At 41.4% G+C, this 12,470-nt stretch overlaps 1 protein-coding gene across 1 annotated transcript in view; it reads left to right on the top strand.

Annotated features, from left to right (window-relative positions):
* Positions 1-9,963, top strand: part of ctsh (cathepsin H) — a 47,527-nt gene extending 37,564 nt beyond the window's left edge. Inside the window, exons 11-13 of the mRNA XM_072565357.1 lie at positions 2,614-2,720; positions 5,226-5,351; positions 6,337-9,963. Of these exons, the coding sequence (XP_072421458.1) occupies positions 2,614-2,720; positions 5,226-5,351; positions 6,337-6,412 (309 nt within the window). The 3' untranslated portion in view covers positions 6,413-9,963. The remainder of the gene's footprint in view (positions 1-2,613; positions 2,721-5,225; positions 5,352-6,336) is intronic.
* The last annotated feature ends 2,507 nt before the right edge of the window (positions 9,964-12,470 follow it).

Raw genomic sequence — 12,470 nt, 5'->3', positions numbered from 1 at the left:
TTACCTTAAATTTATGTCCCCTTGTAACACTCTGTTGTACCCGGGGGAAAAGTCTCTGACTGTCTACTCTATCAATTCCCCTGATCATCTTATAAACCTCTATCAAGTCACCCCTCATCCTTCGCCGTTCCAATGAGAAAAGGCCTAGCACTCTCAGCCTATCCTCGTACGACCTATTCTCCATTCCAGGCAACATCCTGGTAAATCTTCTCTGCACCCTCTCCAAAGCTTCCACATCTTTCCTAAAGTGAGGCGACCAGAACTGCACACAGTTCTCCAAATGTGGCCTTACCAAAGTCCTGTACAGCTGCAACATCACCTCATGACTCTTGAATTCAATCCCTCTGCTAATGAACGCTAATACACCATAGGCCTTCTTACAAGCTCTATCCACCTGAGTGGCAACTTTCAAAGAGCTATGAACATAGACCCCAAGATCCTTCTGCTCCTCCACCTTACTAAGAACCCTATCGTTAACCCTGAATTCCGTATTCTTATTTGTCCTTTCAAAATGGATAACCTCATACTTGACACGGTTGAACTCCATCTGCCACTCCTCAGCCCAGCTCTGCATCATATCTAAGTCCCTTTGCAGCTGACAACAGCCCTCCTCACTATCCACAACTCCACCAATCTTTGTATCGTCTGCAAATTTACTGACCCACCCTTCGACTCCCTCTTCCAAGTCATTAATAAAAATTACAAACAGCAGAGGACCCAGAACTGATCCCTGCGGAATTCCACTTGTAACTGGGCTCCAGGCTGAATATTTACCATCTACCACCACTCTCTGACTTCGACCGGTGAGCCAGTATTCTATCCAACTGGCCTCAAGTTTTTCAAAATGCCCAACGCATCTTTGTTACTAACAAGTATCTCCTCTAGCTTACCAGTCCATTTCATACTCTCCTCCTTCAACAATACGGTCCCTATCATTTGTAAATACTGAAGAAAAGTACTCATTCAAGACCTCCCCTATCTCTTCCGACTCAATACACAGTCTCCCACTACTGTCCTCGATCGGACCTACCCTCGTTCTCGTCATTCTCATGTTTCTCACATACGCATAAAAGGCCTTGGGGTTATCCTTGATCCTACCCGCCAAAGATTTTTCATGCCCTCTTTTAACTCTCCTAATCCCTTTCTTCAGATCCCTCCTAGCTATCCTGTATCCCTCCAACGCTCTGTCTAAACCTTGTTTCCTCAACTTTATGTAAGCCTCCCTCTTCCTCTTTACTAGACATTCAACCTCCCTCGTCAACCAAGGTTCCCTCACACGGCCATCTCTTTCCTGCCTGACAGGTACATACATATCAAGGACACGTAGTATCTGTTCCTTGAAAAAGTTCCACATTTCAATGACATCCTTCCCTGACAGCCTATTCTCCCAACTTATGCTCCTCAGATCCTGTCTTGAAGCATTGTATTTATCCTTCCCCCAACTGTAAAACCTACTCTGTTGCATGCACCTATCTCTCTCCATAACCAAGGTGAAAGTCACAGAATTGTGGTCACCATCACCAAAATGCTCACCCAGTAACAAGCCCATCACTTGTCCCAGTTCGTTACCGAGTACCAAATCCAATATGGCCTCCCCTCTAGTGGGACAATCTACATACTGAGTTAGAAAAGCTTCCTGGACACACTGCACAAACACCGCCCCATCCAATCTACTTGATCTAAAGAGCTTCCAATCAATATTTGGGAAGTTGAAATCGCCCATGACTACTACCCTGTGGCTTCTGCACCTTTCCAAAATCTGTTTCCCAATCTGTTTCTCTACATCTCTGCTGCTATTGGGGGGCCTATAGTAAACACCCAACAAGGTGACTGCACCTTTCCTATTTCTGACTTCAGCCCATACTACCTCCAAGGCAGATCCCCCTCGAACTGCCTTTCTGCAGCCATTATTCCATTTCTAATTAGCAATGCCACACTCCCTCCTTTTTTACCACCCTCCCTAATCTTATTGAAAGATCTGTAACCAGGAACCTCCAACAACCATTCATGTCCCTCGTCTATCCACGTTTCCGTGATTGGCACAACATCGTAGTCCCAAGTACCAATCCACGCCTTAAGTTCACCCACCTTATTTCTGATAAGTTTAGGGTGAGAGGGGAAAAATTTAAAAGGGACTTAAGGGGCAACTTTTTCATGCAGAGGGTGGTACGTGTATGGAATGAGCTGCCAGAGGAAGTGGTGGAGGTTGGTACAATTACAACATTTTAAAAGGCATTTGGATGGATATATGAATAGGAAAGGTTTAAGAGGGATATGGGCCAAGTGCTGGCAGGTGGGACTAGATTAGGTTCGGATATGTGGTCAGCATGGACAAAGTTGGACCGAAGGGTTTGTTTCCTTGCTGTACAGCTCTATGACTATGATAGGCAATGAATGTTGGTTCTGTCAGTGATCCCCACATCCAACAAAACGTAGAAATAAGTTATAAAAACGAAATCAAATCCAAATTGGATTAAATTTCATGATTTTATTTGGAATGGATTAGAACCAATTAAATTGCAATTTAGAGTTGAGTCTATAACACACTAAGAATGCTGCACTCACTGCTCACCCCTGAGAAAGTATGTTGACCTAACATTGTTTGTTCTGTAGTATGATGAAGATGGCATGGTGGATGCTGTGGCAAGACTGAACCCAGTCAGTTTTGCTTTTCAAGTGACTGATGACTTTTTACTTTACACAGAAGGTGTCTATTCCAAGTAAGTGCTCAATTTTTAAGATGGCAGCTCAACACCACCACGAGCAATGTGTAATGGGCAATAAATGTTAGCCTTGGCAGCAATGTCAACGTACGATGAAAAAAATTGAAAAATTAACATTTTTATACTCCAGGTTTAGTTTTTTAAAAAAAAGGTCTGTTTGGGATGAGAATGCAATTGAGCTTCTCCATGTTGGAGAGCGGGAGGGGTAAGATAATACACACGCTAGAACAGAAGTATTTTTATCATGTCATTGTAGTTCCCACAATCGGTATTGTGAAAATGATCAGAATTTTTTAAAATGATATTGGATGAGGCATGAATATCGGCCCAGGATACTTGGAGGTCTCCAATATTCTTCTTCAGAATAGTGGCCATGGGATTAGATCATTTTATAGGCTAGACAAGGCTTTGGTTTAATATCTCAACTGAAAGGTGTTTACAATGTCCTCTAACAGCCTATGGGCAATATTCTTCCCATGATTTACATCAAACTGTGCTCTAAGTTTCAATAGCATGGTCCTGCTTTGAAGCCTGACTCCAAACTACCTATGAGGAAAACTAGTTCGCTGTGATGGACTAGCTACCATTTCCTTCAAATAAAACACATCACTCCCAAAACACCTGCCCACCCAGATTTCTGAGAACTCTTGCCTCCATTCATCATGGGCAAAGATGGTAACTTATAACTTTGTGATTCACAGACCAACACACAGCTGTGGTTCACTCCACTAATGAACTGGAACAAGGGCTAGATGGAATACTTGCTATAATTAGAGCTTGTACTCATGACCTCTCCTGAAAATGATAAGGAAGTTTAAAGTTGTAGTACCAAATCTTCCAGGAACACAAGTGTGATGGAGTGGGACTTAACTGTGTAAAAGACCCTTATTCCAAGATGCAGATAACAAGGCTGTTAGCACAGTATGGCCTGCATACAGTGCTCACTCTGACTGAGGTTGAATCACGGTGTCAGCGATGATTTATTGGGTAGCTCACTTGACTGAGTTAGGAAGCTATGGGTTCAAGTCCCACTCCAGAGACTTGAGCAGATAATTTGGGCTGACCCTCCCAGTGCAGTCCTGAAGCAATGCTGGAACAGACGATTCAGGTGGAACATTAAACTGGGGCCCTCTTTGCCCTCTCAGATATTGGAAAAAGTCTTGGGGGCCCTTTTTGAAATAAAGCAGGGTAAATTGTCATGGATAATATTTATACCATAATCTTTATCACTAAAACAGTTGTCTGGTTATTACTGCATTGCTTGTGGAACCTTACTGTGTGCAGAAGTTGTTTCATTTATTACAACAATGACTGCACTTCAAAAGTATTTTCTTGATTCTAAAGTGTATTGGGACTTCCTTAAGTTATGAAAGGTTCTATGTCAATGCTAGTGTCTTGCTGTCATTTTGTTGCAACATAGAGGGTACAGTCCAAAAACGGCTTCACAGTCGTAAAGCAGCTGGAAAAGTGGCAGCATATGATGGATCTGCCAGGCCATCTTTGCCTTATTACTGATCTCCTTCAAGATAATCATTTTTGAGGCTTTTGCTGAAGCTGTAGCAAAATCTCTGCACCTAGCAGGTTCAATGGGTCAATCAGAAAGCCCATTGTATGGCGTTCTTTGGAAAATCCTAGGAGACCCTACCCTGACATGTTCCTTCACTGTGGAGTATCTGCTCGTTGCCTGTCCTATCAGGCCTTAGGAACAGGGTAGACTATTCAGGTCCTTGAGCGTGTTCTAACATTCAATGGCTGATCTATGATCTAATTTCTACACGTCTCTAGCCAATATCCCTTCATTACTTTGGTTAACAAAAATTTGTTAAACTGTTTTAAATTTAATAATTGATCCCTACATCAGTTACTATTTACAGAAGGGAGATGCAAACTTTGACGACCCTTTGCATGTAGAAATGTCTTCAACTTTTACTCCTGAAAGGTCTGGCTGTAATGTCAATGATATCCACTAGTTCTCTAGACTTCCCAAACAGCAGAAAAATATTCTGTACATCTACCCCATCAATATCTTAAATCTTAAATCCCTCGAATATCTTAAATTTCAAACAAATTAACTCTTAACCTTCTAAATTATGGAAGAGAGAAGACTGGTTTATGTAACTTTTCTTCATTTAATCAATGCTACATTTTCTTCAAAGTGTATTCTTCCTAAGGTGCAATAACCAGAACTGGTAACAATAGCTCCTGGTGTGGTTTAACCAGGGTTTTGAACATCTGAAACATGACTCCTACCCCTGATGGTTTTGTCCTCTGTAGCAATTTGTTGGTCTATTAGAGCATGAGCATTTAATGATCTGTGTATCTTGACTGCCAAATCTTTGTGGACCTTCACTTTCTAACTTTTCACTATTTAGAAAATACGTTCTGTCCTTTTTTAAGTTGTTCTTTCTGCAATTTTCTAATAAGTTGCACATAGATACAAGGATTTTGATTTATTAAATAGCAATCGGAACATATGATTTACTAAGCATAATTCTTCCACAGCCCAGACTGCAGTTCTACACCAGATAAAGTGAATCATGCTGTGCTGGCTGTGGGCTATGGAGTGTCCAATGGGACAAAGTACTGGATTGTGAAGAATTCCTGGGGTACTTCCTGGGGAATTGATGGGTCTGTAACATTTTGTTCAAATTGATAGTGTTTTTTTTAAAGACCAAGTATGTGCATTTTAGAATGCCTTTTTAGTGTGTAAAATAATAAGCATTCCAATGGCTTGGTTTGTTGAGTGAGTTTGAGCTGAGCCATGAAGTCAGGGAGGTCTCCAGGTCAATATTTAGTGTGTTGGGATATCCTCTCTTCTGTTGCCCTACGTGCTCAAATATAAGTAAAAAGATACACCACATTATGTTAATTTTAAGTGAAAATTTCAGTGTTTATTTAACCACTTACATAAAGACACACAAAGTAGCAGTTGACAATATGCCCCCCCAGCCCCCCCTGAGTTGCAGCTGATGTTACGCTGAACCCCACTTCTTTAAAATATTCCCATGTTCCACAACTCCAAATATATATTAATGTCATAGTAGTGGGACCAAGAGTGGAAGCAAAGCCCCTTCAAAATAATGAAATCTCTCACACTCCATGTAAACACATAACAAAGACACATCCAGGCTGCAGATGTTACAGGCAGAATAGGAATATGTGAAATTGACTTAACAGGTTATTTGTTGGGATTATTCTGTATAATGCTCTTGACACATCAGCACGCGATTAGTTTCAGATAAACCTATTTTGTATCTAACAATTAAATGTGCATAGGAGCTAAACTACCTTTTTGGTTGAGTGAGTTTTGAGGGCCTCAAGTCATCATACAAGTGTTGGCCATGCTAAGGCCAGACTTACTCAATCCCCCAGGGCTTATAGTAACAAAGCTACTCAATGCCTGAAAAAATATGTCACTGTAACATTAACCCTGAAACACACTTACTTATTCAAACCTTTTCACCAACTGATGTCTGTACGTCCTGTTGTCCATGGAAGCTAGTTTAATTACCATAAATAAAACTGACAGTCATTTTTCTGCATTAATGACTTTGGGACATCCTGAGGTTGTAAAAGGTGCTAACAAAATACAATATTTTTCTTTTTTTTGTAGATATTTCTACATTGAACGAGGAAAGAACATGTGTGGCTTGGCAGCATGTGCTTCCTACCCCATCCCCTTGCTTTGAGGTGTCAGAGTTGCTCAGGTGCAATGGAATCCTCTTCGGATGAGATATTACTAAATAGCTTGGCTGAAGTCCTACAAGGGGAAATATTTACAATGTTGATTACTACTTAAAAATATCTATTTTCCAAACTGCTTCTTAATCCAAATTGCACTGAGGTTTAATAATACTGACTATACTTTTTTATTTCTCCAAGCATAAAATGATTTCTAATGACCAATTTTAAAAGCTCACTACATTAAATCCATTCAAATTAGTGTCAAATTTCAGCTTGGAGTAAATGTAGCATTTATAAAAAGGATCACTTCTGTGGCAAATGAATGAATTTTTCAAATAAGTGCTGACTGGATTCCTGAATGAGTGATTAAAAACCTATGATTGATACTCAAATTGATCATTTTAGCTAGAGTTTGAGATTAAAATAAAGATATTTTTGCCAATGAGCTTTACACAGCTATCTGAATTCAGTGGCAAAACTTCAATAGAAACCAGAGCCTTAATTAAAAAATCTCAATGCTGCAAATCTGAAACAAATGCAAAGTATGCTTAAACCACAGTGAAATCTCACCAACATCAAAAAAGAGCAAAAATAGCTTAAAGTTCCAGATTTAGACCTGTCATCATGATTGGAAAAGAGAAAACAAGACCTCTGTGTCTCTGACAGTAAACATAATTCTAAATAATTCTAAATCACACAAATTTCTCTCCATCCTCCCTGAGTAGAGACCATGTCACAAAAGAGAGACAGGCAGTCAAAGTGAACATCATCCTCTATAAGGCCACATCCAACCAGGACCTGTGGATAAGCATCTTGGCCATCTTAAGATACAGGCCTTTTGTCAGATTCCAATGCATGGTTTTTCTGAAGCTGCTGCTTTTATTTTAATGCCAGTAACTGCAATGGAGAAACTTAGTGCAGTCACAATGTCACTATGAATTGTAAATGGTAATCGCAATCTACAGCCTTATGGCCCAGCATATACACTGCTCTACCATTACCATCAGGCTAGATTCAATGAGGAGAGCATGCCAGGAGCAGCACCAGACATACCTAAATATGAGATGTCAACCTGCTGAAGCAACAACACAGAACTGTTTGTGTGCTAAATAGCAGAATCAGCAATTATAGAGTCAGAGTCATAGAGATGTGCAGCATGGAAACAGACCCTTCGGTCCAACCTGTCCATGCCAACCAGATATACCAACCCAATCTAGCCCCACCTGCCAGTACCTGGCCCATATCCCTCCAAACCTTTTCTATAAGCAACTCCATAACCAACAAACCAAATCTGAAGTCTGCAGTCCTGCCACATCTTGAATGGCAGTTGACAATTAGACAACTAAGAGGTAGAAGGTCTGCACAAATATCCTCACCTTCAATGCTTGGGGAGCCTAGCACGTCAGTTCAAAAAGCAAAATTGATGCATTTGCATCCAATTTCAGCCAGAAGTACTGAACAGATGATCCATCTCAGCCTTCTCCTGGACTTCCCCAACATCACAGAAACCACTCCTAAAGCAATTCACTTCACTCCATGTGATATTAGAAAACAGCTGAGGGCACAGGATATTGCAAAGTCTTTGATCAGGGATAACAGTTTAGTAATAATACTAAGGACTTGTATTCCAGATATAGTCATGCCCCAGCTGAGCTGTTCCAGCACAGCTACAGCTCTGACATTTACCTGGCAATGTGGAATGTGTATGACCTGTACACAAAAAGCAGGACAGATCTAATCTAGCCACTCACCATTCTGAATCTACTCTCAATCAAGAGCAAATTGATGAAAGGAGCTATTGACGGTGCTGTCAAGTGGGAATTTGTTCAGCGATAACTTGAACATGAACACTCTGTTCTAGTTCCACCAAGTTTACTTTGGCTTTGGTCCAAACCTGTCCAAAAGAGCTGAACTCCAAAGGTGAGGTGAGAGTAACTGCTCCTGACATCAAGGCAATATTTGACTGAGTGTAGTACCAAGGAACCCTAATAAAACTCATGTCAATGGGATTCCAAGGGAAAACAAAACTCTCCATTGATTGGAGTTATACCTAACTGAAAGGACAACTTTCGCTCCGTCATTAAATCACAAGTTAGGATAGTTGTGGATGACAGCACAATGTTCAGTACCATTCAGACACTGAAGCAGCTTGTGTTCATATTGCAAGATTTGTACAACATCCAGCTTGGGCTGATGAGCAGCAAGTAACATCACACCACACAAGCAATGACTCTCGCCAACAATTGAGAGAATATAACCATCACCCCCGATGTTCTATGGCAGTTCAATCTTTGAAACCACCATTATTGACTTCATAGAGGTTACCAATAATTTACTGGATTAGCTATATGAAGTCTATAGCAACTGATGAGAGACCAGGAATTCTGTGGCATGTTGCTCACTTTGACTCCCCAAAGCCTTGTTCATCTACACGGTACAAGTCAGGAATGTCATCAAATACTCTCTTTGCCTGAACGGGTATTGCTCTGACAACACTCAAGACGTTTGACACTATCCTGGGCAAAGATGACCACTTGATTGGTACCATATCCATAATTTTCCACATTTACTCTCTTCACCACTGAAGCATAGTGACAGCGATGTGTACAAGATGGGCTGCGGTAGCTCCTCAAGCATTTTCCAAAACTGTGACCTCAACCATTGAGAAAGATAAGGGCAGCAAATGCATGAGAACGACACAACTTGAAAATTCCCCTCACAACCATTCTTCATTCTGATTTGGAACTACTTCATAGTTTCTTCACTGTTGCTGGATCTCCCTGGCTAAAGCACTGTGGGTGTGCCAATGCCTCAAGGACTGCAACAAAGGCAGTTTCCCATCAGTTTCTTCAGGACAACTAGGAGTTGTCAATAAATGCTGGATTCTTTAGGGTTACTCACATAAGAATTTTTTTTTTTAAATGGTGAAAAATCACTTGAAGAAGATTCTTGCTTTATGTTGCAATGTAAGTCAGGCTGGTAGGTTTTATAGCTGCTGCACTTGGAACTGAAATTGATTTTACTCTTCGATGGAGGCTGGAATTGAAACCAATCAGACTGGATACTTTTACATCTGGTGAAGGTTGGTTATGTTAGTGACATGAGTTGAATGACTTTAGGCTGGAAATGTAAAACCTGTGGTGCTTTCATATAAATACTTAGGATCATAAGAAAAAGGCAGAAGCTATTCAGCCTCAAACCTGGCTTGTTATTTCAAATAGAACACGACCGATCAACAATTTAACTTTATTTTATTTAGCGAGGTTCTGTAATCTTTTAATTACCGTACCTAACAAAAATCCATCACACTTAGTTTTGAAATTTTCAGTTGACATCCAGCCTCACCAGCTTTTTGGGCAATAGAATTTCCAGATTTCTAACTCCACTTAATGATTAAACTCTTTTCAGTACTCTCTTCACGGAAGCTGAATTAATATGTTGAGCATTTGCTCAAGAATAGTACAGAATATAATTTCTGTTCTTGTATTGCATTTTTATTTGGTTGTCTGTTAAGCTTTCCACAAATGAAATAAAGTTTCTGTCCTTTTGCCATCAAGCAGTTTTCTTTTTCTTGCATAAGGTACAGATTGACATTTATAGAGTCATAGAGATGTACAGCACGGAAACAGACCCTTCGGTCCAATTCGTCCATGACGACCCAATTTAGACCCACCTACCAGCACCTGGCCCATATCCCTCCAAACCTTCCTATTCATATACCAGATGCCTTTTAAATGTTACAATTCTACAATCCTCCACCACTTCCTCTGGCAGCTCATTCCATACACGCACCACCCTCTGAGTGAAAAAGTTGCCTCTTAGGTTTCTTTTATATCTTTCCCCTCTCACCCTAAACCTATGCACTCTAGTTCTGGACTCCCCCACCCCAGAGAAAAAACTTTGTCTATTTATCCTATCCATGCCCCTCATGATTTTATAAACCTCTAGAAGATCACCCCTCAGCCTCCGACGCTGCAGGGAAAACAGCCCTAGACTGTTCAGCCTCTCCCTATAGCTCAGAGCCTCCAACCCTGGCAACATCCTTGTAAATCTTTTCTGAACCCTTTCAAGTTTCACAACATCTTTCCGATAGGAAGGAGACCAGAATCGCACGCAATATTCCAACAGTGGCCTAACCAATGTCCTATACAGCCGCAACATGACCTTCCAACTCCTGTACTCAATACTCTGACCAATAAAGGAAAGCATACCAAACGCCTTCTTCACTATCCTGTCTACCTGCAACTCCACTTTCAAGAGGTTATGAACCTGCACTCCAAGGTCTCTTTGTTCAGCAACACTCCCTAGGACCTTATAATTAAGTGTATAAGTCCTGCTAAGATTTGCTTTCCCAAAATGCAGCACTTCACATTTACCTAAATTAAACTCCTCTGTCACTTCTCGGCCCATTGGCTCATCTGATCAAGATCCTGTGGAAATCTGAGGTAACCTTCTTTGCTGTCCACTACACCTCCAATTTTGGTGTCATCTGTAAACTTACTAACTATACCTCTTATACCTCTACTTGCACCCAAATCATTTATATAAATGATGAATAGTAGTGGACCCAGCACCGATCCTTGTGGCACTCCACTGGTCACAGGCCTCCAGTCTGAAAAACAACCCTCCACCACCACCCTCTGTCTTCTACCTTTGAGCCAGTTCTGTATCCAAATGGCGAGGTCTCTCTGTATTCTGTGAGATCTAACCTTGCTCACCAGTCTCCCATGGGGAACCTTGTCAAATGCCTTACCCCTCTGCCCATTTCAATCCTCTTTGTTATTTCTTCAAAAAACTCAATCAAGATTGTGAGACATGATTTCCTACGCATAAAGCCATGTTGACTATTCCTAATCAGTCCTTGCCTTTCCAAATACATGTACATCCTGTCCCTCAGGATACATTTGTGTTAAACCCAAAATAGGCAAGGTGTTCCCCAAGACAAGGGAATCCAAAACGAGATGACATAGGTTTAAGGTGAGAGGGGAAAGATTTAAAAGGCATGTAAGGGGTAACTTTTTCACAGAGAAGGTGGTGCGTGTATAGAACAAACTGTCAGAGAAAGTGGTGAAGGCCGGTACAATTACAACATTAAAAAACATCTGGATGGATATATGAAGAGGAAAGGTTGAGAGGGATATGGGCCAAATGCTGGCAAATGGGTCTAGATTAATTTAGGATATCTGGTTGTCATGAATGAATTGGACCAAAGGGTCTGTTTCCATGTTGTACATGTCATTGTAATGAGTTACATGCAGAGTATTGCTTACTCAGGGTTGGGGGTGGTGGGTCTGGGTGGGAAGCTCTTTGGAGGGTCGGTGTGGACTCAATGTGCTGAATGGCCTGCTTCCACACTGTAGGGATTCTATGATCAGCATCCTTTCCAACGACATCTTTTTATCCTGCAAATCTGCTCAACTGTTCCAAAGCCCTTAATGTTGCTGCTGAAGGTCCCAGTAACAGTAATATCTGTAAAAGGTGCTGCAGAAGTGCAAGTGACCTCTTTTCTAATTAACTTCATATCTAACTTCCTCTATACTCACATTTTCCTGTTGAATCTGAAAATTTCTAATTACCACAAACGTTCTTGGTGTAATTAAATCATCATTATCGGTGGTCCCTTTCCAGGGGATGACTCTCTTGTATTCTCAGGGTGAGTCCAGAGGTAGTTGTAAAGACCCATGTGGCTTCTGCAGACTCTGCCACACCCTGACCACGTGGTGGTCACAGCAAGGGGTCGGTTGGGTGTGAGTGTGGCAGCGCTCTCCTTTTGCTGTTTTCGTCTGGATTCCACTTATTTCCTGACGGCATGTCTCGAGGTGCTCGATACCTTCCTGGATGCTCCTCCTCCATTTTGGATGGTTTTGGGCAAGTGACTGCCAAGTGTCTGTGGGAATGCCGCACTTCCCCAGTGAGGCCTTGAGGGGTATCCCTGAAGAGCTTCCTCTGTCCACCTGGAGTCCACCTGCCATGGGAGCTGGGAGTAGGGCACTTGCTCGGGCAGTCTCGTGTCAACCATGTGGACGACATGCCCAGTCCATAAGCATCATAACCATAACCAGC

This window comes from Chiloscyllium punctatum, chromosome 48, assembly GCF_047496795.1.
Source record: "Chiloscyllium punctatum isolate Juve2018m chromosome 48, sChiPun1.3, whole genome shotgun sequence".
Classification (NCBI taxonomy): domain Eukaryota; kingdom Metazoa; phylum Chordata; class Chondrichthyes; order Orectolobiformes; family Hemiscylliidae; genus Chiloscyllium; species Chiloscyllium punctatum.
Note: the sequence above shows the minus strand (reverse complement) of the source record. Positions and strands in the feature narration are given on the sequence as shown.